Source organism: Nerophis lumbriciformis, linkage group LG01 (genome assembly GCF_033978685.3).
Source record: "Nerophis lumbriciformis linkage group LG01, RoL_Nlum_v2.1, whole genome shotgun sequence".
In the NCBI taxonomy this organism is placed as follows: domain Eukaryota; kingdom Metazoa; phylum Chordata; class Actinopteri; order Syngnathiformes; family Syngnathidae; genus Nerophis; species Nerophis lumbriciformis.
In genome coordinates, this window is record NC_084548.2 from 53,253,903 (window position 1) to 53,281,689 (window position 27,787).

At 39.7% G+C, this 27,787-nt stretch overlaps 1 protein-coding gene across 2 annotated transcripts in view; it reads right to left on the bottom strand.

Annotated features, from left to right (window-relative positions):
- The window catches only part of l1cama (L1 cell adhesion molecule, paralog a), a 101,784-nt gene that overhangs the window by 12,441 nt on the left and 61,556 nt on the right, over positions 1–27,787 (bottom strand). For both annotated transcript variants that reach the window (XM_061986591.2, XM_061986582.2), the window contains exons 2-12: positions 24,629–24,851; positions 21,539–21,553; positions 14,089–14,191; positions 13,519–13,721; positions 10,461–10,583; positions 8,113–8,283; positions 4,015–4,129; positions 3,648–3,832; positions 3,436–3,567; positions 3,198–3,344; positions 1,257–1,368 (exon numbers count right to left, since the gene is read on the bottom strand). In XM_061986591.2, the coding sequence (XP_061842575.2) occupies positions 1,257–1,368; positions 3,198–3,344; positions 3,436–3,567; positions 3,648–3,832; positions 4,015–4,129; positions 8,113–8,283; positions 10,461–10,583; positions 13,519–13,721; positions 14,089–14,191; positions 21,539–21,553; positions 24,629–24,770 (1,448 nt within the window). In that variant the 5' untranslated portion in view covers positions 24,771–24,851. The remainder of the gene's footprint in view (positions 1–1,256; positions 1,369–3,197; positions 3,345–3,435; positions 3,568–3,647; positions 3,833–4,014; positions 4,130–8,112; positions 8,284–10,460; positions 10,584–13,518; positions 13,722–14,088; positions 14,192–21,538; positions 21,554–24,628; positions 24,852–27,787) is intronic.

Sequence of the window (27,787 nt, forward strand, 5' to 3'; positions counted from 1 at the left end):
GACACAGTGTGTTGTCAAGCTTATGAGATGCGATGCAAGTGTAAGCCACTGTGACACTATTGTTCTTTTTTTTATTTTTTTTTTATAAATGTCTAATGATAATGTCAATGAGGGATTTTTAATCACTGCTATGTTGAAATTTTAACTAATATTGATACTGTTGTTGATATTAATTTTTGTTTCACTACTTTTGGTTTGTTCTGTGTCGTGTTTGTGTCTCCTCTCAATTGCTCTGTTTATTGCAGTTCTGAGTGTTGCTGGGTCGGGTTTGGTTTTGGAATTGGATTGCATTGTTATGGTATTGCTGTGTATTGTTTTGTTGGATTGATTAATTTAAAAATAAAATAAAATAAAAATAAAACTTTTTTTTTTTTTTAAATAAAATCGATTTTTTTTAAATGAGAATCGATTCTGAATCGAATTTTTCCCACACCCCTAATTGCAATCATGATCCACTTCCTCTCAACGTGTGCTTACATTGTCAAATGTTGTGAAAAAAACCTAAAATAACCAATCTACACCATACCACACATGGGCACAAACCCTGGTAGTATGGTGCCAAAAAGGTGATGCACTATTGTTCATATATCAGCAAATTCTCACCTATTTGCAACAAAGAAAATGGACCACAAGAGTTGAACTAAAGTGTAGTGGTGAGTGGAAACAAATAAAGGTTAACAAGCTCATCCATACTTCTAAGAACTCGGGATGAGCAGACAGACTTTTGTCAGGTTTTCCATCATACCACATTAGTAGCAAATCTTGAGTCAGAAGCAAGTGTCTTTCATATGGATCTATGGTCTACACCCCTTCCCTCTACACTGCTCACCCAATTAAGGTGAGCAGTGTAGAGGGAAGGGGTGTAGACCTATAATTTATCTCCTGGCAATCTCCAAGTAAAGGCGCAGAGAGATTAATGTTGCACTTGGAAACAACTACTTCTCTAGGTTTGTAGCTGTTATTGCTGATGCAGCAACAATAAAGTTCAGAAAGAAACCTTTAGCGAGCAAGGGTGCAAATAAAACATTGTTTTTAGTGTCTGAAGAAATCACCGGTTTTACTGCTCTTGATTCAGCAATTATATCGTTGCTTAAATAGAACGAAGCTGCATTGGATGAGCGCCACACCGACAACAATCATAGTCTAGATGCAATAGTGTTTGGCATGCTAATATGTGCAAATGAAATCCATCATACGTTACAAAACCAACTGAAATTTGATAGCATCCAAAGAACACACAAGTTTCATTTACTAACCATATGACTTTTGGTTTAGGAGATCCAAAGCTTTCACACTCAAGCAACACCTTCTGGCTCTCGGTAACCGTGTAGGTGTTGCCATCCTCAGTCAGGATCTGGGGAGGCAGCTCTGAAACAACAAATGACCGGTTAGACACAGACATACACTTTATTGACAAAAGTATTGGAAGACACCAACTAATCAATCAATCAGGTGTTGAGTTAGACTGCTAGTTATCACATAATGCTTTATTTAGGACAAAATTATGTTATTATTATGTTATGTTATGGTTCGATCCCCACCTTCTACCAAACTAGTCACGTCCGTTGTGTCCTTGAGCAAAACACTTCACCCTTGCTCCTAATAGGTCGTGGTTAGCGCCTTGCATGGCATCTCCCGCCATCAGTGTGTGAATGTGTGTGTGAATGGGTGAATGTGGAAATAGTGTCAAAGCGCTTTGAGTACCTTGAAGATAGAAAAGCGCTTTACAAGTATAACCCATTCTTATTTTTCTTTGGAAACAGTTTGACGACGGTTATGCTCCGTAAACACTCAGCAACACTCAACCTTTTCGGCATCCAATCCGATTTTGAGTCCCAGACCGAAACTTTGACAATACGTTATAGAACTGAAAAGTTTTATAGCACTAACTAACTAAAATAAACAAACAACGCATTTTATAAAGCTTATCTTGTTAAATGTAGGATTTGCTAGTATTGTTATAAATCAAATGCTGTATTATTGTGTGCTATTGAATGCTATATACAATTTGTTCTTCAAAATAAAGTGGTTAGTGCACAATAACTGAACGGCGTGACGGACGGCGTGGCGAAGTTAGTAGAGTGGCCGTGCCAGCAATCGGAGGCTTGCTGGTTACTGGGGTTCAATCCCCACCTTCTACCATCCTAGTCACGTCCGTTGTGTCCTTGGGCAAGACACTTCACCCCTTGCTCCTGATGGCTGCTGGTTAGCGCCTTGCATGGCAGCTCCTGCCATCAGTGTGTGAATGTGTGTGTGTGTGAATGGGTGAATGTGGAAATACTGTCAAAGCGCTTTGAGTACCTTGAAGGTAGAAAAGCACTATACAAGTATAACCCATTTATCATTATTTATAACAAAAGCAAAAACTAATATTGATTCCCATTTAAATTTAACATTTTGCCCTCAAAGCCTTCCTGTATCCAGAGACTCACTGCCCGAGTTTGTAAACAATAAAAAAGCAACTCAAAAAAATAATTTGCAATATTAATAATAAGAAAATGAAAAGATCTAATCACTTTAGTATTATTTACATACTACTATACTAGGTATTGATCGTATCAACATCTAGATCGATCACCCCAACTTTACATTGAAGCATTAGCGATTAGCTTCTTCTGTCGTCCTGATTGGAGTGTGTAGCCTGCCAAGCGATGCCTTTCACTCTAGTCCTCCAGTGATAATGTAACTTGAAGGAAACATAGGCGGTGAGGATTTGTTTCTTGAAAGCAGCTTTACATTGTGGACAGACAACATGTTTGTTGCAGCTTGCTCTCAAATTTGAGTCGATCTTCTTGAATTTATGCAACTCCTGCATTTACGTAACAAGGATATGTAATGGTGTCTCCCCGAGAGTGCATCCCTTTTAAAAGTGAATAAAAATAAAAACCACGCGTGTCCAAACTATAGCCCGCGGGCCAATTGCGGCCCGCCAGCGTCTTCAAATTGTCCCGCAAGATGTCACCAGTTAAATAAGGAATCAGGCCAGCAAGGTACCTCCAGCATTCTGACAGTCTAATTGCAGAACATTTGCCGCCATCTTGTGGACAACGTCAGTAATTTAGGTCAATGACCAGGAATTGTACATTGACGCATGCAGAGTGTAGCATTTACTTACTGGGCTCGGCAGCTCATCAACTAATCACCGATGAGTTAAAAAAGGCAAATGTCGGTCCCCGATCCTAATCAGCTTTACTCACCAATGACATAAATGTTAGTGTTGATGAGAATTGTTCCGTGTTTATTTGAGGCCTGGCACTGGTAGATTGCAGTGTCTCCAAAATTGACATCTCTCAGGATGAGTGAGGCACTGGCTGTTACAGTACGTCTAGGGTCTCTGTCAGTCGCTGGTAAGAAAGAAAATAAAACATTTAAAAAAACACATTATGTAAATATCGATGTATTTGTGTAAATGTGAGCATTTGTTGATGTACTGACATGAGAGGGGGATTCCGTTGATCATCCAGGTGATGGTTGGAGTAGGAATGCCTTCTGCCTGGCAGTCTAGTCTGACATCCTCACCTGGAGCATATAATTGGCTGACTGGCTCTTTTGTCCAATAGGGAGCAGCTATTGACCAAAAACATGCACACATCTCATGAAACTCACACTTTTTGTATTAAAGACAGCGCAGGTTTGTGTTTCCATACCTTCCACAGCCACCGTGTAAGTGTGTGTGGTCTTCCCTTGGGAATTGTCAGCTATACACTGATACTCCCCTGCATCGCTCTCAGAGATATTGGTGAAGCGTAGACGGCGGTCAAACATCTCTTTGTCGGTGCGGGATTCCGACATTTCCCCGTCTTTCCTAACCCACAACACTTTGGGAGTTGGACTGCAGAGAAGAGAGGAGGAATAGAAATATGGTTGGGTGATTAAATGGAGGAGGAATGGAGATGAAATGATGCAAATGAAAAAAGAGTCTCAGTGGATGTCAAGCAGGTAGAATTGATCACAGGTGTGCTACAAGGTTTCTCATTGACATTTGCAAATATATGCACACACTTAGACACTCACTAGCCTTGGACGATGCACTCCAGCTCTAAGGTCTGGCCCCTGAGTGCATGGTAAGTGCTGTGGCTTCCAGTAGGTCTCATCATGTGGGGCCTCCTGTTCCGCAGCACTGAGTTGGCTGAAGCACACATGTTCATACACAACATGAATTTAACAATAAGCCACTTTAGAAACCTTCAACACACACACAACCTCCACAGGTCTTGGTCTTAACATGAGCGGGTCTCTCTGACCTCTGCTAGTGACAGAGATGTTCGCAGCCACAGCTCAGTGTGAGCTGCATCTCATTACCACAAGGCAAAGCCTCACAGGCCAGGACCTCGACACCTGCGGCCTTGGCTAGGTTCACACTGTCAACAGTTGCATTTCAAAATATGGGGAATTTCCTAGGAAAATCAAGTACAGTTTTTGGTAACACTTTAGTATGGGGAACATATTCACCATTAATTAGTTGCTTATTAAAGTAACAATGACTTAATTTAGAGTTATTTGGTGTGACAATCATTGATACTTTAACTTTAACTTATATATAAGGGTTAGGGTTAGGCTTACTAATAAGCAATAATTCTGAGGTTATTGAGGGAAGACTCTTAGTTAATGGCTTACTGGTTGTATAATAAGGCCATGCAGAATAAGGCATTAATAAGTACTGAATAATGACTAATTAAAGCCAATATGTTACTAATTTGCATGTTGATAAGTAACTAATTAATGGTGAATATGTGTTCCCCATACTAAAGTGTTACCAAGTTTTTATTCAGGCAGAAAGGTAAATCGCTGGGGAAAAAAAGTAAAAAAACAAACATTTCCTGGGGATTGACAGGTATGGCTGTAGGTAAAGTCACTGCTTTGGTCCATCAGACGACTTCAGTTTCTTTAGTTTTCCAACATAATTTATCTCTTTAAACTGATTTTAGAAGATTGCAATGGTATACTTTGCGCTAAAAAAGTCTTGCTGTCATACAAACCCTGTTTCCATATGAGTTGGGAAATTGTGTTAGATGTAAATATAAACGGAATACAATGATTTGCAAATCCTTTCCAACCCATATTCAGTTGAATATGCTACAAAGACAACAGATTTGATGTTCAAACTGATAAACCTTTTTTTTTTTTGCAAATAATCATCCATCCATCCATCCATCCATCCATTTTCTACCGCTTATTCCGTTCAGGGTCGCGGGGGGCGCTGGAGCCTATCTCAGCTACAATCGGGCGGAAGTGTTTGTTGTTTATGTTTTAGCTGTACATAGGCAAACATTATCCCTTTATAACTCCATAAGTGACTGTAAAATGTGCATATTTTGTAGTACATGCTATTGTAGTAGTAGTAGTCTCTCTCTGTCTCTAACATGCACACAAAAACACACGATTGCAGTGCAAATACCATTAGAAAATACAGTATCAAATCAAATCAACTTTATTTATAAAGCACATTTAAAATTTACCACAGGGGTAGCCAAAGTGCTGTACAATGAGCAGGTTAAAAGATAAAACGAGTACCGAGCAAACACAACACAACACAAACAGAACATGATAAAAAATAAATAATTAAAATAGAATTAATAAAAACATAAAAAACATAAAAACAGGATCACAGCAGGTGTATTATGGGGCGCCATTGCAGGATGGATATCACTCAGTGTTAAAAGCCATGGAATAAAAGTATGTTTTTAAGAGAGATTTAAAAACAGGAAGAGAGGAGGCTTGTTTAACACTCAGGGGTAGGTCGTTCCAGAGCTTGGGAGCAGCAACGGCGAAAGCTCTGTCACCTCTAAGCTTCAGCCTTGTGTCAGGGACCGTCAACAGCAGCTGATCGGCTGATCTTAAGGATCGGGTGGGGCAGTAAGGCTGAAGGAGGTCGGAGAGATAGGTTGGCGCGAGGTTGTTTAGACATTTAAAAACAAATAAAAGGAGTTTAAAATGTATTCGGTAACGCACAGGGAGCCAGTGAAGGGACGCTAAAATAGGGGTGATGTGCTCACGTCTGCTGGTCTGTGTTAGCAGACGAGCAGCAGAGTTCTGCACGAGCTGCAGGCGGGCGAGGGAGGCCTGGCTAATGCCAACATACAGGGCATTACAGTAATCAAGACGAGTCGAGATAAAAGCGTGGATTAATTTCTCAAGATCATGTCTTGATAAAAGCGGTTTTACTTTCGCTATTTGGCGTAATTGATAAAAGCTTTTTTGAACGACGCTGCTGATTTGTTTTTCGAATTTAAAATCTGAGTCAAACTTTACCCCCAGGTTTGTGACAGAGTCGCTGAGATACGGGGTCAGAGTGCCGAGGTCAACGTTGGGGGAGGGAGAGCGACTTGGACCGAACAACATAACTTCTGTTTTGTCTTCATTTAGGCTCAGGAAGTTAGCTGAAAGCCAGACTTTGATGTCGTGCAGGCAGTCAATAAGACTTTGAACCGTGTTATTTTGTGCCATGGGAAAATAAATCTGGCAATCATCGGCATAAAAATGAAATGCAATACTGTACTTCCTAAAAATAGAACCAAGGGGGAGAAGGTAAAGCGCAAATAAAATTGGGGCAAGGATTGAACCCTGGGGGACCCCATGTGGTAAAGGAGCTGTGGACGACATAAAACTGTCTACTTTTACACAAAAACTCCTGTCGGTTAGGTACGACCGGAACCAGTTGAGGGCGGCGCCCTTAATGCCCACACAGTTCTCAAGACGAGTGATTAAGGTGGCGTGGTCGACGGTGTCGAACGCAGCAGACAGATCTAAAAGCACCAGGACAACATATTTACCAGAATCAGTGGACAGGAGGATATCGTTAAAAACTTTTAGAAGCGCTGACTCTGTGCTGTGGAGGGCTTTAAAACCGGACTGGAACAGCTCAGTGATACCATTATCCTCTAAGAAGGGCAGCAACTGACTGTAGACAACCTTCTCTAATATTTTGGAAATGTATGGAAGATTAGAGATAGGTCTGAGGTTAGAGAGGAGAGAGGGGTCGAGGCTGGGTTTTTTAAGTAGAGGTCGTACCACTGCATGTTTAAACTCTACTGGAACTATTCCAGAAGAGAGGCTACTATTGATAATGTTAAGGACACTTGATCCAATAGTAGCAAGTACCTCCTTAAACAGGCGAGGTGGGAGGGCATCTGCAGGAGAACCAGAGGGCTTCATATGACTAACTGTGTCACTTAAAAAAGAAAAGGACACCGGCTCAAACTGATGGAAAACAGAAGAGAAATGCAGGGGAACAGAAGGGTCATATGAAGGCTGAGATAGACTGGCTCTAGTTGACACAATTTTGTCAGTGAAAAAATGGAGACAATTTTCACAGAATTCAAAAGAAGCATCAAAACCAGCAGATTTGGGAGCATCAATGACAGTGTTAATAGTTTTAAACAGAACTCTGGGGTTGTTACAGTTAGAAGATATAATCTGAGATAGATATATATTCATTTCTGCTTTTACAGTCATCTGAAAGGAAAACAGGCTTTCTTTAAAAATGGCAAAGGACACATGCAGCCTGTCTTTCAGTAGCAACTAAATAAATCAGAAGTTACTCATCAGTTACTCAGTGCTTGAGTAGTTGTTGTTGTTTTTTTTTTACTGAATACTTACTCAATACTTGTTTGGATGACTAGTTTTTACTTTAACTGGATTCATAGTACTTTAAGCAGTGATTTTCAAACTGTGGTACATGCTCCATCTAGCCAGCGGTACAACAAAGAATCACTTCATTAAATATTCACAGACAGTCTTACTGTTCAAACTGTGTGTAATGTTACAGTGGACAAAAATACTAAATACACTTGTTAAATAAAACCTCTGCCTTGTTTTTTAATGAATATTTAGGTCTATTACGCTACAGTATATTAATGTTGGTCATTATGGTGGTGTTTTTCTGGAGTGGTAAGTTTGAGAACCACTGCTCTAAAGTAAAGGTACACTTTTTGGTCACTCTACCCATTCAGCCCATTGTGCTTTAATTGCTTCAAGACCTAATTAATCAATTCCACACAACTGACCAGAATTCTAAACGTTCAAATAATGGATTATTATGTCTTTCGCTAGCTACAAAATGATTAAGTGAACAAACAACCGATGATTTTCTTGAATAATATTGACACTTACATGGGTTGACGGTCAGAGTGACAGGCTCTTTGGCCAGGATGGTGCGAGTGGCAAGGTACTGGACATTGCAGGTGTAGTCATCCCTGCTGTCCTCCTTCTTAAGGTGGGCAAAATAGAGGTTACCATCTTTGCCCACCATCACCCGCTCACTCAGCTGGATGTGACGGAGCTCTGTAGAGAGAAATGTGACCACAACAGAATGTCATCATAAGGTTAATGCTATTTGGTGTGAACTTGCACGTAGTTTTAGATGCATTTGTTCGCTGGGCTTTGCAGTCTGGCTACATTGTGACGTCACAGCGAGGTGGATGTACTGATAAAGTATTATTTTGATCTAATCTTGGCATGCGCATAATAACATGCATTGCCATAAATACTGCTAAAAGCAGCTTTTGTATGCAGGTCTGAATCGATTGGAAAGGGTGCAGCTGTACCTATTGTTGTGACCGGGTGAATCTATATGAGTTCTAGTAAGTTTAATTTCGACTGTTTGGAAAAAAATTGTGGTCATGTTCATCGTCAAGATATGTATTTAAACAGTGCACATTTTCCAAAGATCATTTGGGCTACTTTTGAAGAGGTGTGGTTTCATTTGCAATCCGAAATGCCTCTACGCATTGAACATATTGCAGACGCACGCGAAAGTAGGTTATAAATGTGACTGTGGAGCAAAATCCATGCAAAATTTACACCAAATCCTATCCAATACATATTATGTAGTCCAAAAGGAAGTGTTTTAAATGTAGATTTGAATCATTATAGGTCCCTATAGAACTTGCGGCCAGTAATTTACACCACTGCAGACGACAGCAACAATACATAACGTATTGTCACATTAACACAGTGTTAAAACTGAGCATTGCAGTATTATCTTGTTTTTTATTAAAAAAAAATTATTTAAAGGCCTACTGAAATGCGATTTTCTTATTTAAACGGGGATAGCAGGTCCATTCTATGTGTCATACTTGATCATTTTGCGATATTGCCATATTTTTGCTTAAAGGATTTAGTAGAGAACATCGACGATAAAGTTTGCAACTTTTGGTCGCTGATAAAAAAGCCTTGCTTGTACCGGAAGTAGCAGACGAGTAGCGTGACGTCACAGGTTGTGGAGCTCCTCACATCCGCACATTATTTACAATCATGGCCACCAGCAGCGAGAGCGATTCGGACCGAGAAAGCAACGATTTCCCCATTAATTTGAGCGAGGATGAAAAATTTGTGGATGAGGAAAGTGAGAGTGAAGGACTAGAGGGCAGTGGGAGCGATTCAGATAGGGAAGATGCTGTGAGAGGCGGGTGGGACCTGATATTCAGCTGTGAATGACTAAAACAGTAAATAAACACAAGACATATATATACTCTATTAGCCACAACACAACCAGGCTTATATTTAATATGCCACAAATTAATCCCGCATAACAAACACCTCCCCCCTCCCGTCCATATAACCCGCCAATACAACTCAAACACCTGCACAACACACTCAATCCCACAGCCCAAAGTACCGTTCACCTCCACAAAGTTCATACAGCACATATATTTCCCCAAAGTCCCCAAAGTTACGTACGTGACATGCACATAGCGGCACGCACGTACGGGCAAGCGATCAAATGTTTGGAAGCCGCAGCTGCATGCGTACCCACGGTACCGTGTCTGCGCATCCAACTCAAAGTCCTCCTGGTAAGAGTCTCTGTTGTCCCAGTTCTCCACAGGTCAATGGTAAAGCTTGACTGTCATCTTCCGGGAATGTAAACAATGAAACACCGGCTGTGTTTGTGCTGCTGAAGTCGGCCGCAATACACCGCTTCCCACCTACAGCTTTCTTCTTTGCTGTCTCCATTGTTCATTGAACAAATTGCAAAAGATTCACCAACACAGATGTCCAGAATACTGTGTAATTTTGCGATGAAAACAGACGACTTAATAGCTGGCCACCATGCTGTCCCAAAATGTCCTCCACAATCCGTGACGTCACGCGCTGACATCATCATACCGAGACGTTTTCGGCAGGATATTTCGCGCGAAATTTAAAATTGCACTTTAGTAAGCTAACCCCGCCGTATTGGCATGTGTTGCAATGTTAAGATTTCATCATTGATATATAAACTATCAGACTGCGTGGTCGGTAGTAGTGGGTTTCAGTAGGCCTTTAAAGAAAAAGTTTTATTTCACTTTTTTTATTTTGTTTATCATTATTATCTTTGATGGAGTCAGTTCATCATAGCTGGCAGGTGTACCTAATAATGTGTCCGGTCAGTGCAGTCAATTGGCCGTAACGGAAAGGGAAATTCTGGAAATATGAAACCATGGAGTAGGCAGGAAGGATGAAATGGATAATATACTCACTCCAGTCCATCCAGTGAATGATGGGCTCCATCGAGCTCTGTGGGGGGTTACACTTCAGAACAATACTGCTTCCCTCCTCAGACCTCACACGCACTTTTTTCTCTTTCTGCTGTGTTGGTGGGACTAAAGAAGGACACAAAAGGGAATTAAATACACACTTGTCAGCAGAACAGAATCCAAGCCTTTAAAAGGTGTACACAACAACCTGTAAACCCGTGCACTATGATGTAGGCGTCACCAAGGAAACAAGTCTTGACAATCATCATTTATAATATAAAAGGAGAGGCTTGGGGAGGGTTAGCTCATCTTTTGTCTTGCGAAAGTGGAACAATGTGATTTGTGAGTTCTGCGTGCTATATTTGCTTCCTGCTGGTTCCCCTCTGCTCATTGCGCATAACCCCACGGGAGGGACTCAAGAGGGCTTCGCATGACATCAACTCACGAGCGTTTCTGGGGAAACGGTTGTCAGGGAAACTGTGAGCGAAGGAGGTCGCCCAGGAGAGATCCACAGTCACACAGGTGGAGGGATACACAAAGGTGCTCTTTGCATTACATTTGTCCAGGGGGGCTGCTGCTGCGTGTGTGTGCAGCTGATTATCATGTTCTTGCATGTTAATTATGTTCTCGCCTCTTGTCCCACTGTGAGGCTTCATTTACTAACAAATTAGCTCTTTTTAAGGAAGAACAAGTAGCCTGGCTATAGAAAAATGTGGCAAAATGGAACAACTAACCGATTAAGCGCCTTTAAAATTCAAATGTATGAACTTGTCAGTAGCTATTCTGCACTGTAAAAGGTTAAAAGGAATGAACAACATTAACAGCATTTTTTCACAGTAAAATACTGTCATCAAAATGTTACTGTAACATTACAACAAATGACTGTAAAAAAAAAAACCGATACCCTTACATCTCACAGCAATTAACTGTTATTTCTGTCATGTCTGTGTAATCATGTTTTGTTTTAGTTATGTTCGGTTTTCTTTTTGGACTTTTTGTGCACTTTTGTTTGTTTTGTCACCATAGCAAGTTAGCAACCATTAGTTTTCACCTGTCACGCCACGCACCTGTTTCACGTTTTGAGTCACGCACCTGTTTTCACTAATCATGTCACTATTATTTAAGCTTCGAGTTGCCAGGCTGTCTTTCTGGCAACATCACACTCTTTATCGTCACTCTGCATATTGCCACGTTCACAGTCCCATGCCAAGTAAGTTTTTGTTTCATTGTTCACAGTTTCTGCCTTTGTGCAAGTTTTGTTTTCATTAGCCAAGTTTTTTACCTCCGCCATTGTGCGCGCCTTTCGTTTGTACTTTTTTGAGTTAGAATTAAAATGTATTCACCTTCACGCCATCCATCCATCCATCCATTTTCTACCGCTTATTCCCTTTGGGGTCGCGGGGGGCGCTGGAGCCTATCTCAGCTACAATCGGGCGGAAGGCGGGGTACACCCTGGACAAGTCGCCACCTCATCGCAGGGCCAACACAGATAGACAGACAACATTCATACTCACATCCACACACTAGGGCCAATTTAATGTTGCCAATCAACCTATCCCCAGGTGCATGTCTTTGGAGGTGGGAGGAAGCCGGAGTACCCGGAGGGAACCCACGCAGTCACGGGAAGGACATGCAAACTCCACACAGAAAGATCCCGAGCCTGGGATTGAACCCAAGACTACTCAGGACCTTCTTATTGTGAGGCAGATGCACTAACCCCTCTTCCACCGTGCTGCCCCCTTCACGCCATGTCTGGTCCAAATCATTTGCACCACGGGAGAACAAATCACGCCATAACAAATTACTGTAAATTCAAACTGAATTGTCTCTTAAGGGGTTTCGTAGACGACGTTGCACACTCTTGTACCGCAGATGGCGGTGTGCTCTTAAAACAAAATTAATGAGCAATAAAATTACAAATGTGAAAGTACATCACTTAGGGCCTGATTTACTAAAGGTTTGAGTGTACTAAAACACGTGCAAACTTGATAGCACACGCAAATATGATCTACTGAGCATGTGCAAAGTGGATTGATAAGTGAGCAGAATAAGGCGTGCAATCCATTTACTTATGACTATGCAGAAAATATGCTGATCATCAAAACGCTCACAATACTGAGAGGAGAAAATGCAAATATATTACACAGTGGGCACAATGTGATTTAACTCATCATCGTCTTGCGAGCACTATTTTGAACTTTATTTATCACCTCTGAAAAGTACGTGCAAAGACAAAGGATTGACAGAGAATTCTCCGTCCTACGTGTAAGCTTCAACATATTTGGACGGTCAGGAATAAACAAATATTAGACATACCATCTATTCAGCAACATCCTTTTATAATTTTGTAGCTGCATTCTGGGTGAGTTAAGGGGCTGATTGGAACAAATTCAATTGATGCATTTTGATGTCTGCTGGCGTTTTGTTAATACTGTTTGTTTTTTCACATAGAATATATATTAGCCTATATGAAAAAAACTTCTTGAAGTATGCATTATTCTTGCGTCTTGAGCACAGTTAGTGCAGCCTTTCTATGATGAGCGCATCTTCATCGCTAAAAAAAAGAAGGAGAAAAAAAAGTTTCTTTTGTAGATGCCCTTTGGACTATCTAAAATGCCCATAAAAAGTGATACATGACTGCTTCTTGTTTGAAAACGCAAAAAGCCACAGGTAGGAGCATGATAAAATCAATGTGCAATAATAACAGGGTCTCCGTGGTGATGTCCCGAATAGTACACGCAAAACCCTCATTTAAATAAGGTGCTCAGCACCACCATTGAATTGTACATGCAGTGTTAGTAGTGTTAGTTAGCTGCTCTATGGATTGCACTCGCAGTTTAGCGCCTGGTATTTGGATCTTAGTAAATCAGGCCCTTGGTTGTAACCTTATTATAAATAACTGTAAAATCACAACTCTGGAGTTGCAGTAAATTGCTGTAAAAATATTTCACAGTAATTTACTATGAATGTTACTGAGAATTATTAGCCAGTAATTTGCTGTGAATTTACAATTGTGTTTTTTTTACAGCGAAGTACAAATTGATCTTGAGAGGGTTCTTACCATCAGTGTTGATTATGGCCTCACCGGAGACGGCCGTGCCAAGCTCGTTGGAAGCGTAACACACGTATTTGCCCTGGTACTGCTTCATGGCGTCCATTGTGTTACTGAGCGTGTAGAAGGCGAACGAACCGGGGCGCTCAGTCACTTTCAGCTCGGGGTCGGTGCCTGGATCAAACTCCTCTCCATCCTTCGTAAATCGGAAACTTGAACACAAAATGAAATAATTAGTTTGTTATTGTGATATTAAATATTAACTGGATGTCCTTATGTCACTGAATCTGAGAACGCCAATAAATGTAAGCCCCGGTGGGAAGCACGAGGAGTCTAATTGTGATGTTCATCCTCTACTTGGCAAACATTGCAGTCTTCACAGCAAAGACATTTAGCTAAGCTTACTTAATGACATTCATCCTTCTTTGCTTTTCTCTCAAATCAACAAGCAAACTGAACGTCACCTTCTTAGTCGGAATTAAAACATAGCTGCAAGGCTCCGTCGTGACTATTGAAGAGGGATTCTAAGCCCTAATGTGTGTAATGTGTACGTGTGTGATTGTGTGTTTGCAAACGAACATGGGTGGAGGGTTGCCAGAGGCTTCGCAGGTCATGACGAGGTCTTCAACGCTGAAAACGGTGACTGACCCCGGCTGTGTGGTGATGGCTGGAGGCCTCTTGACTGCAAGGAACAAAAAGACAAATGTAAAAATGCACTTATTGGTGAACATGGGGTAGGCCACTCAACCACTTTTTTTTGGAATTAAAGTCACATGAAAGTTTGATAATCCAAACATAAAGTATGAAGTCATACCAAACCTCAGCTCGGAGGAGTCAGTTGAGATGAATGTTTTGCTTTTCTCTGTGTTTTATATTATGGGCCTGCTGCGAAGCAAGCACCCATTCACATGCTGCACATCTTAATATTGCTTTGACTTATCCTTTATTATTACTATCATTATTATAGTTCTTCTGTATTATTGTTTTTTTTTTATTAAGGGTGTCCCGGCACAACTTTTTCACTTCCGATATAATGCCAATATTGGAGCCTCGAGTATTTGCCGATACCGATATTAATCCAATACAATATCAGAACAAATCACACTACATCCTTTTATTATTTAGTAGTGTGGAATGTTAAAAAGGCTTGATCAAGTAAAATGACTCAAACACAGAACATTGGCAGTTATGAAAAACACTAACCTTATGACAGATTTATGCTTTTGAAGTGGAGTGATAATTTGCTTATTTAGCAACACTTACTGGTCACAATAATTCATTCAAATAAGCTCACCACACAGAAAGTTCAATGATGTGGAAACGTTTGTTACTGGATACTTTCTAATACATTTCTGCCTTGGATACTTTGTATGTGTAAGTAATATGCATCCATCCATCCATCCATCCATTTTCTACCGCTTATTCCCTTCGGGGTCGCAGGGGCGCTGGAGCCTATCTCAGCTACAATCGGGCGGAAGGCGGAGTACACCCTGGACAAGTCGCCACCTCATCACAGGGCCAATACAGATAGACAGACATCATTCACACTCACATTCACACACTAGGGCCAATTTAGTGTTGCCAATCAACCTATCCCCAGGTGCATGTCTTTGGAGGTGGGAGGAAGCCGGAGTACCCGGAGGGAACCCACGCAGTCGCGGGGAGAACATGCAAACTCCACACAGAAAGATCCCGGGGCCGGGATTGAACTCACGACTACTCAGGACCTTCGTATTGTGAGGCAGACGCACTAACCCCTCTACCACCGTGCTGCCCAAGTAATATGCAAATATAATTATTTAATAATTGTTTCTATTGACAAATGTCATGCTTTAGACTGCAATATTCTTCAATTAAGGAAACTATTACACATGTCGAGCTTGTGTGCTACTGTGTGCTTAGCTGTTGTGTAGCTGTCAGCTTTTACTAGCCGACAGCATAGCTTTTTCTAAATGACTTCATTAAAATACAACAACAGATCAGTCTTGTGTGCTAATTGGAGGACAATTAGATGTTACCTGGCTGTCCAGTTTTGCACAAGTAAACACACTACAGGACTGCTGTATCAGAGCTTATATCGGGCGTTTTAGATGCAAGCTGATATCATTCAGTACTTGTTTTTTGCTGCTATTGGACTGATGTCAATATTGAATCGGGACACACCTAGTTTTTATGTTTTTTTGTTTGTTTGTTTTTTGTGGCTTTAAAGATGTTAAAAAGTGACATACAGTGCAAGCGAGAGTGAATGTTTTTTTTTATTAATAAGGAGGGTTAACTTAATATTACACTTGCATAACTGCTGTCAATGTGATTAGGTAATGCTATTAAAGGTAATCTTAAAATGAGATTAGGTAATTACTATTACCATTTATTTCCTTTAAATCTGTAGTACAAACATCATTTTTGACAAGTAGCAGCTAATGGTCACCACTAGGGTTGTCTTGATACCAATATTTTGGTACCGGTACCAAAATGTATTTCGCTAGTTCTCGCTAGTTTTTGATACTTTTCTAAATAAAGGGAACCACAAAAAAATGCCATTATTGACTTTATTTTAACAAAAAATCTTACAGTACATTAAACATACTTTTCTCATTACAATCGAAGAACAATGTTGGCCTTAAAATACTGAACATACAAGACAACTTGTCTTTTAGTAGTATTTAGGCAAACAAAGGCTCCTAATTTGGCTGCTGGCATATGCAGTAACATATTGTGTCATTTATCATTCTATTATTTTGTCAAAATTATGAGGGAGAAGCTGTAAAAATTGATTAATCTTCTTGTTTATTTACTGTTAATATCCGGTTATTTTCTGTTTTAACAAGTTCTATCTACACTTCTGTTAAAATGTAATATTTATTCTTCTTTTATTTGGATACATTACATTAGTTTTGGATGATACCACAAATTTGGGTATCGATCCGATACCAAATAGGTACAGGATCATACATTGGTCACAATTAAAGTTCTCATGTGTCCAGGGACATATTTCCTGAGATCATGAACATAATATCAATTTTCTTTAAAGAAAAAAAGATTTTGTGACGATTAAAAATATCGACGTAATCATTATAGTATTGAGGACATACGCTCTTGTACTTGGTATCATTACAGTGGATTTCAAGTGTAGATGCACCAATGGCATTTGTTTACATTGAGGAGCGCTATCTTTTGTTAGCGGTGACGCCGGTGAGCTATTGTATCCTCCTACGGTGTGTAGTGAAGCATGTTTAGCTATTCTTCGTCCTGTAGGGATGATACTGGTAAGAAACGTACTTTATTTGTCACTATAAAGGTGAGGATTGGTGATTTAGAAGTAGCTAAAACACTGCCGACTGTGGATGGGCGTTAACCGCTAGCTCGCTAGCCATGTTTTAAAGCACCTCTTGTACAGCGGCTTTCCGTGTTATTACTTCACCTTTATCGTTAGTTTTTAAGCCAAAATGCGTCCGTTCTCCCTTTTCTGTCTACACTCTGTGTCTGTTTGTAAGTACTCTGTGATTGTGCGCTGCCGAACATGCTCCTCTGCTCGTAAAACCAGCAATGTCACCACGTGACCACAGCGAGATCCCGTTCAAAAAAAAAAAAAGGGGAGTATAATACCGATTTTGATTAATTAGTACCGCAGTACTTTACTAGTACTGGTATACCGTACAACCCTAGTCACCACACAATCAGAGTAATAGATACATTAAAATCCTTCCTGACAACGTTTGAATTTTAAAGTAAAGACAATTGTCCGAGAAATTAGGGAAAAGAAGGTAACATTTTGAATTTCCATCAGCACCCCTTGATCTGTGGAAAAACCTGTCGTCTTTTATTTGGAAGGCCTGACTTTACTAGGTGGAGAGCCACATCAAGGCCTGCCACATCATTTTATGTGGCCTGCAAAATCCTGGAAATAATAAGACACTTCATCTTTCTTGATTATTGTAATTACACTGACACCATTTTTTGTACTGCATTTAGCTGCAGTTCTTAACTGACTATTTTAGTTTCCTTTGATGCAACTAGCTATTCAATTTTTTTGGAAGTGCATTCCACCATGTAGAAGCAACTGACTCAAAGACTCTATAAACTTTCCTTTTTTATTTTGTTCGAGGTACCAAAAGCCGAAGGTGGTCAGCAGACTCCAGTGAAATATGGGAGTTTCCTTAGAAAAATAATAGGATTGATAGGTAAGATGAAAATGTGGTAGAAGTCTGAAGTAAGAAGCCAATGTCGTCAGCGTCACAGAGAAGTACAGAATACACTGCAGTATAATTGGTTTTGCAGCATTAACCAGTACTGTGACGCATATTATCCAAGTGTACTGCACACACTCCTGAACAATGCACAGAGACACCAATCATTTTTAGGTTAACAGCTGCCGATAACTATATTCAGTCAATAGCACAAGTGAAGAGTCCCCAGAGAAGGAGCTGAAATGTAGGATGGAGGAAGGGAGTGAAGGGAAGAGAGAGCAGGAAAAGGAAATTGGTTGATATGAGGACAAAGTGATGAAGCATAATGCAAGAGAGACGAAAAAGGATTTCAGAGCACCGTCAGGGGAGGACGCTTCACAGCGGTCTGAACTGGTCGTGAAGCACATGCAGATATGCAAACAACCTCCACAACATGATCAAGCTTATGTCTCTTCAAAAAAATAATAGATGGATAAAAGATAACGGTGTTCAGTTTTGATAGACACTGTTCAATGTTGATTATAGGTTGGACTACAATTGCAGTGTTCATTGTTTCTGATATTTTGGCAACCCAATTGAATTCAGCATGAGGAGGTAACATTTGGCAAAACCTGACAATGTAACACAATTCTACCCCACTGCAATAGCAATCATGATAATAAACATATTGATATAGGAGAAGTAAACTATACTGTATATTATTTTTATTAGGGATGTCCGATAATATCGGCCTGCCGATAAATGCGTTAAAATGTAATTTCGGAAATTGTCGGTGTCGGTTTTTTTATTATCTGTACCGTTTTGTTTAGTTTTTTTTTTTGTTTTTTATTTTTATTAAAACAACATAAAAAACACAAGATACACTTAAAATTAGTGCACCAACCCAAAAAACCTCCCTCCCCCACTCATTCACACAAAAGGGTTGTTTCTTTCTGTTATTAATATTCTGGTTCCTACATTATATATCAATATATATCAATACAGTCTGCAAGGGATACAGTCCGTAAGCACACATGATTGTGCGTGCTGCTGGTCCACTAATAGTACTAACCTTTAACAGTTAATTTTACTAATTTTCATTAATTACTAGTTTCTATGTAACTGTTTTTATATTGTTTTACTTCCTTTTTTTTTATTCAAGAAAATGTTTTTAATTTATTCATCTTATTTTATTAATTTTTTTTTAAAGTACCTTATCTTCACCATACCTGGTTGTCCAAATTAGGCATAATAATGTGTTAATTCCACGACTGTATATATCTGTTGATATCGGTATCGGTAATTAAAGAGTTGGACAATATCGGAATATCGGATATCGGCAAAAAGCCATTATCGGACATCCCTAATTTTTATGGTTTGTCAAAATGAACAAGTTAACTCGTGATTAATCATAACAAATGATTGATTTAATCATGTACATATGCAGATTAATCACGCAATGTATTGTTTATTTATGTTATTATTTACTGACAATATCATTACATCTGTGTCCAAATACTTGTCGCTTTTTTTTTTATTTAATTTAAATTATACAAGTGAGTAATAACATGCGATTACTCGCGAATAATAAAAAATAAAAAATGTGAATAATCTGATTCAAAAAATCAATAGTTTGACAGCACTAGTTAATATCATTGGTGTTATTATAAGTTATATAGATACATGTTTTTAAAATGTGAAATATTAAATGTAGCAGGCTAAAATGTCTTGTAACGTAAAAACACAAATACTAATAACACTACATCCTTTTATCATTTTGTGGTGTGGAATGTTAAAAAGGCTTGATCAAGTAAAATGACTCAAACACAGAACAGCAGTTATGAAAAACACTAACCTTATGACAGATTTGTGCTTTTGAAGTGGAGTGATAATTTGTTTAGTTAGCAACACTTAGTGGTCACAATAATTCATTAAATTAAGCTCACCACACAGAAAGTTCAATGATGTGGACACGTTTGTTACTGGATACTTTCTAACACATTTCTGCCTTGGAGACTTTGTATGTGTACGTAATATGCAAATATAATTATTTAATAATTGTTTATATTGACAAATGTCATGCTTTAGACTGCAATATTCTTCAATTAAGGGAGCTTGTGTGCTTAGCTGTTGTGTAGTTGCTAGCTTTTACTAGCCTACAGACACCAACGCACTGCAGATATTTTTTCTAATTGTCATTAAAAGCGTCTTTACGTCCATTTTGTGTTAAGCTGTTTAAAAAAGCATAATTTTTAAAACACATTTCATCCAGAGTACACTTATTTAATGACAAAAAAGCATAACTATTTGCGATTAATCACAATTAAATTTGAAATAACTAAGAACAAAATGCGGTTAATTGTGGTTAAATGTTTTAAAGGTTTGACAGCCTGATTAATTAACAAGCACATGTTAAAAGTGCAATTTCAGTTGTGGCTAAAAAGTGTGTTTAGTCCGAATACTTGAAAAACCGGACAAACTAATTGATAAATTACTCAATGACTGAATGAATCGATAGTTCCAGCCCTAATGTTTTGTATTGGATCCCGTTAAACCAGATCTGGGCGAATTAAGGCCCGGGGGCCGCATGCGGTCCGTTAAGCTTTTCAATCTGGCCCGCCGGACATTCCCAAATTATTTTTTTAGATCTTTAAGATGGAAACTGTAGCTGCCATTATGATGTGCAGTGATGTTTTCAAATTACCGTAAGTCTTGAACTATACAAAGTATTTCAATGGTTGGAATCTGCGCTTTTGCATGATGTATTAGTTGTTATGATTATCTAAGTCACAGCAGGAGATTTTTACAACACAATTCTAAGGCTAAGTGATATATCAGATTGTCGGTGGGTTTTTTTGTTTTTTCGCATTCATATTTCACTGTTTGTTGCATATTTCGCTTCATTGTAAAATATGTCTATTGAGAGGGGGTGTGACGCTCATATGTTGTCAAAATCCAGTGTTTTATCGTTCATAGTTAATATTGTAAAACCCATATTCTTTATTTTCATGTACATTCCGTTTTTTAAGGCGGTCTGTTATAACGTTTTTAGCATTCAATCAGACATTATTGTGAGGTTTTGTATTAGTGTTCCTAAAAATCAGATATACCGGCCCGCAGACACATTTTGTTCTCTAAATTTGGCCCGCCGAGTCAAAATAATGGCCCAAGCCTGCGTTAGACTGTGCATGTGTACCTAATGAAGAGGCCAGGGGGTGTGGATAATTGAGGTCACATCTTGAATGGGCTTTGATACGACAAAAGCGCAAAGGAGCAGGCTTAAAGTCAGATAAACGAGAGAATCACAAAGGATGAGGCGTTGCTGAGTAGAATGATGATGATGGTGGTGGTGATGATGCAGCAACCAGCAGAAAAGACAGGCAATAAGCAGAAGGGCCAACAGAGTTAGGAGAAGAGAGCCAGGGAATGCAATGAAAGGTAATAAGCCTCTTTCTTCTTCTTAATCAAATTAAAGTTCAGGCTGGGGGGTTGTACTGTATTACAGGCAGAGGATGAGGAGCGGTGAGAGCGTGGGGCTTTGGCTCTACTTTTATTTCCCCAACGCTGCTGATGTGCCAGCACACGGCCTCACAATCATCTCACAACCACCTCACCTACTGAGGCTACAAAGCACACACAGAACGACAATGCACCGCATGCACAAGGAAACAGACGCTCAAGCACAAACAAGCACAGCGCGGCGAAGGCTGGATTCATTAAAGGGCAGCACAGTGTAAACACTTTTTTTTATGTGCACTGGATGGGAAATTATATCCCACGGCAGCATAATGAAAGTGTTTACAACCGGCTTTGCCAGCGCCTGCATTACCAAAAGATTGGTCGGAAAGGTTAAAAGCACTTACGGTCACTTATGTGGTCTTATGTGGTCCACAGTGGAGGCCAGAGAGCATGCATGAGGGAGACAATTTTTTAGTTAAAGAACACTGGAGATACATACATAGATAGATAGATAGATAGATAGATAGATATACAGGCAGATAGACAGACAAATTGATAGATAGATAGCATTAGCATTAGTATTAATATTACGCTAGTGCATACTTGCCAACCCTCCCGGATTTTCCGGGAGCCTCCTGAAATTCAGCGCCTCTCCCGAAAACCTCCCGGAACAAATTTTCTCCCGAAAATCTCCCGAAATTCAGGCGGAGCTGGAAGCCACGCCCCCTCCAGCTCCATGCGGACCTGAGTGACGTCAGGTGCGCAACACCACGTAAATCGTTGGCCAACCAAAAAGTAACCCCGGTACGCTATAGCCAACATTCACCAGGAGATGGCAACAGACAAACATAGATCACTATTACATTCCTCCCCTTTTAGAAATGTATAGAAGTTACTCAAAATAAATAAACAACCCAACCAAAAAATGCAGCAGCTCAATTAAAAAACTGTACTTAAGCCACATTCTTTTGGGTTTTTTTTAGTACTGAACTCTTAACCCTCATTTGTAAAAAATAACATGCTTATTATACAAACAGTGTTTGGACACCTTTAACACAGATTTTTATACTGTCTTCAGAGATTCAGTTTTTTTGGTGGTACTCGAAACCTTTCTGGGTACCTGCGAAAGGGTGTTCAGCATGGTTGGAAAAATAGTGACAGAGAATAGAACAAGGATGGACAATTCAACCCTTAACTCAACAATGAGTAGATGAGTGTTATGTGTGTGTATATGTGTAAATAAATGAACACTGAAATTCAAGTATTTCATTTATATATATATATAACCTGCTAATTTCCTCTCCGATAGGTAAGTAAGGCATTTACGTTTACTTGTTACTTGTAATAAATGGAAATGGACATTTCGTATTTAAACTATTTTTTCCAATACAGTTTATGATCTTGTCTAACAAAGCTAGTATGTTCATGCAACGAATGCTTAGCTAGCTAGCCCGATCAATGACACATCGACATATAGGCTAACAGGGGAATATATGCCCGTTAGACTGTATGTTGATCTGTCATCCAACTGACAGGGCAAAATATATTTTCGACAAATAAATCCTATGTGGATATGGGCAGTGTCAGTGCCTATTTCGTTCTCGATATGCTGATACGCTGAGGAAATGGGTTCCAACATTAGCACGCCTGTCATGACAATGTGAAACGTATGGAGAAAGCCAAATCACATGTTAAAACTTGAATACACCTCACGGTGATGCTTGGACACGTCATCAGTGAGGTGTCATAAGGTGTTTCGGGTCTCTAATTAAAATAATTCCTCATTCGTGTTTGCATATTGTGGACTACATGTACCAAGTTATATGGCAATCTGAAACGTTTGAAACAGTAGCCTATAGGCATACCTTGGTAAAATGTCTCCTCTTTAGTTTTGGGAATACATTAGGCTGCCAAGCATGCTCTACTTATTTTCACCAGTACAACCATTGCTAGCGTTGGTTGTAGTTTGTTTTAGTCTTTGTTTTCTGATAGTACTGACAATAACCATATGATTGCCATTTGTTGTGATATTGTAAGCAGGCATGATGTACTTCATCCCGAAAATAGCCTAATTTCTGTGTAAACTGTTTTGATTAGAGATTTGTTTTTGACAAAACGCTTGTCTATTCAGCTATTATGGTCCCAGCACCTCAACCGCTAGTAAGATGCAGTGGAAGTTTGAAGTTCCTTGGAGTAGCCCAGTTGATTGAGCTGCGTATCTGGCAACCTCAGTCAGGGAGAGGGGGAGGGAACTACGGAATTTTGACCGTGATTGCAGTACAATTTCTGGCGAGATTCCTACACATGGCTCCTTTAAATATCATCTTTCCCCTAATTTCTGTTCATACGTCCAAAATGCATGGGGAATTTGGGGAAGAATAACGACGTTTGTCGCTTTTTCATGACGTACGCGTCGGATGAACGCCATCTGAACGAGACTGCAGTTGCATCGAACACGTCTGATTTTTATCCACACACAAAAGAGGTCTGCGTTGGATTTGACAAAATCTGACTGGTACTGTTTATATTGACATGAAAATAAAATCAGATGCTGACCTGCAGTGTCATTATAGGGTTTCTAAAACAACAAACACAATGACAAGCAATACTTTCTCATGGTTGCACGTGAATGCAATCCATAAACAACAAGTAGTGGAACAACAATTAGGATACACTGATGATTATACACATCATTGTTGTCTGTAATGGCGCATAGCTTTTCATCTCCTGCATTGCTCCTGTCGTTGACATGTCACCAGATCACTAATTAAAAGGCAGGAGATACCTTGACCTTTTACATCTTTGACCTGCTCTTCTTCTTCTTCCTCCACATCATTACCCACCCTTCAGCGTTCTCTGCCCTTTCACCTCACCGACGATTGGCGGATATACAGCTTTTCATCTGCATTTAAGGGGATGTGTGTGTGTGTGTGCTGCTTGTTTGTACACACACTGTGTGGGTGGTGAAGGACGGAGACTCACTGCAAACCTCGTTCCATAGAGAGGTGCAAAAAATGCAGTAATTGGAATGTTTTCTCTCTCTTTTATTCTTTCCCGACTGCTAGATCAGGACCACCTGGTAGATGAGGTTTGATATTCTTGCTGGCCCTCACAGATGAAGTCGAGGGGGAAGGAGGAAGGTAGCAGAAACCTGTAAATGTTTCTACTGTTGATTCAATTTCTCCTCAATCACATTCTGGTATGCTCAGAGGGAACCAGATCAATAACTTCTCTGATCGATGCTCTATGCGACAGGATCAATTACAAAGTAATTAGACGCACAACAGGACGAGGAACCAGAAAGGGCTCATTTCAAGCACAAAAATATGGCCTTGAAGAGCAGAGAACACGTTCAGTCTGATCCTTGCGCTAATTAATCACCATGGCGGATCACTATTAGCATGCTCTGATGAGTCGACATTATTCAATTAACACAACAAATAGGTCTCAGATTAAAGCATTCATCTTGCATTATGGAATCAGGGTGTACTCACAGTTGGGTGGAATGTGTATTGCTGCTTGGCTGGGGTGGCTTGCCAGGGTGAGTAGGAGGAGAAGGGAGAGGGGGAGGACAGGTGGGAGGATGCTGGAGCACCGCCCCCTACTGCCAGTCTGCTGTCGCTGCACGTCCATCATCGCTCACTGTCCAATCAACGCCCCGCCAAGTCACACACAATTACAGGCCTCGGAGTCTTCTCCTCGGAGTTAAAGCCTTTTCTGCAAGATACAAGAGAAGGGAGGCAGGGGGTAAGGGCCGCAGGGAGGGGGGAGAGTGGGGCCATGTGTCAGAATGGGGGACAAATGAGCGTCGACCATGTGGTCATTCATATACGACACCTGGAGTTCACACGCCGATCTACATTTACCAATAAAAACTATCACTGTAGCAGATTGCCATGTGGTTAATTACTGTACATATGGGAGAGCTAGACAGATGGACACACTATCACATTTATTATACTGTCATTATACATCAGTCACAATATTACTGTACTGTATACATCTGCACCATATGTGTTTAGCTGTTTCTAATATGTCCATTACTTTTTTTTTATATAAGGAAAAGCAATGTAGTTCTAAATGACTGCAAACCTCATTAATAAACGATAAATAAATGACTGTGAATTCTTATCTCAGTCAAAGCCCAATTGGATAATGTAAGTGTCTACAGTAGGGCTGCAACGATTAATCAATTAAACAGAGCAAGGGTCCCCAAACTACGGCCAGCGGGAAACCCCAAGTTTAAAAAAAATACAAATACAATTTTTTAATTTTTTTTAATTTTTTTTTTTTTTTTTTTAAATCTGTCCTTTCTAATCCATTTTCTACCGCTTGTTACTCTCGGTGTCTCCTAGCCGCTCAGACAAATCATATTGTCTAAAAATGCATTTTTCAATCGATAACGTGACATCATCGCGCTCAGAATATATATATCTATATATATATATATATATATATATATATATATATATATATATATATATATAGATATATATATATATATATATATATATGCCGTATATATAAGAATACATTTATACAGCCCGGCCACATTTTTTTAACCCAATGCGCCCCCAAGTCAATAAGTTTGGGGACCCCTGAAATAGAGTAATTTGATTGGGAAAAAAGCTTCCATTTATATTCTGTTGCTTCGATTAATCGATTAATGTGCGTAACTTTCAGAATGGAGAAAATCCTGACCGCATAGAGTACCTGGAACTTTAAAACCATGGACATAGTTTCTACATGGCCGCTGTAATAGAGCGTGGTGGCAAAAAATAAATAAATTAAACATTTATTCTTTATTAATGCACAGATATTAAAATGTTTGTTTTATTAATGCACACATGTTAAAAGTACAATTATAATATTGATGATCTGCATTTATTAAAAAAAACTAATGCGGATTATGGTAAGCAGAAACACTTATATCAACTTTTCCCTCTAAAATACGGCATTACGGCTATAAAGTGTGTTTTATCTGCTTACTTGATTAATTGTATTTACATATACAATAAGCTTCAAGCACACCTGTAAAGTGAAAACCATTTCAGGTGACTACCTCTTGAAGCTCTTCGAGAGAATGCCAAGAGTTTGCGAAAAAATAATCAGAGCAAAGGGTGGCTATTTTGAAGAAACTAGAATTTAAAACATGTTATCAGTTATTTCTCTTTTTATTGTTAAGTACATAACTCCACATGTGTTCATTCATAGTTTTGATGCCTTCAGTGACAATCTACAATGCAAATAGTCATGAAAAATAAAGAATACGCATTTAATGATACATATGTAGTGTGTGTGTTGGGGAAAGCACTCGTGCTGGGAGTCTATCTGTTCTCCATCTGTACTTTTGGAGTCTGTCCGAGCCATAAAACCCAGGCTGCCCCCTCCCTTTGCGGCGCCACGTGGTGCAGCCCGCTGATTGTTTACACCACTCCGTATCACACACAAAGAGCTGTTAGCGCAAACCATAATTAAGACATTCAAAGGCAAGGCACAAAAGAAAATAGTGATAACAGAGCGAGGACGCTTATTTGGCAGGCGCACAGTCATCGCTGTTGGAGTGAAATAATTTTTTCGGGGCTCTGCACACATTGGCACCGCCACTAAAGACTGACCTTGGAGAGAAAGGGAAGGTCAGATAGGAGAGTAATGGAAGATGATGGAAAGGACAGAAGGACAATTCACCAGCGGGATAATTAAGAGAGTCAGAAATCATGGAATCAGAATGAGCAGAGAGCGATTGGTCTACTGTACATCAGGAGTACCAAATTAGGCAAAGTGGACGACCAGACAAGAGCTTAATGGGCCATTTTAAACTAGCTGCAGTGGGATGAAATGAGCCATAGAAGTGGCTCACTTGCCTTGCGGAAGAATGGCACACAGAAAGCCAGAGGAGGATGTTAAAGTGCGAAAGTGAAGTAGGAGGGTGAGAAGAGGCAGGTGAGAAGTGATGGGAGGAGCGCAGTGCATGGAGGAGGCATGACAAAGGGTGACAGCTGTGACAATAATCAAGCATCCTTTCTTACACACACACACACACACATGCACATTTGTCACTTCTTCATTGTTCTCACTAAAGATTTAGTTTAAACAGGTACTCTCATCTACATGGACAGAACACATAGGTTCCGTAAGTGTCAAGATCTCTTTGTATCATCAGAAGAATGAGGGGTTTGGTTCATCAGGCATGCCTCTTAACTCTTTATTACAGTTTAATTGATCCATATCTTATTTATTACAATATTGTCTGGGCTAGTACATATCCATCAAATTTTTACACAAATTATTCATTATGCAAAAGAAATGTGTAAGAATAGCTACCTCCTCTAACTATTTGGCTCCATCTGCTCCCCTGTTTAGGAAACTAAATGTACTATCTATTTATGATATGAGGTAGCGACTTGTCCAGGGTGAACCAAGCCTTCCGGCCGAAAGCAGCTGAGATAGGCTCCAGCACCCCCCGTGACCACGAAAGGGACAAGCGGTAGAAAATGGATGGATGGAACACAGTTCAGTCCTCTTCTTTTATCTATAAATGTTCTTAGCTCCCTAATACGCTTCCTACACCTTTCAAAGATTATTTTAAGACCAATTCGCAAGTTCATTATCATAATACTAGACAAACTGATAATCTCTGTCCTATCTTTGAC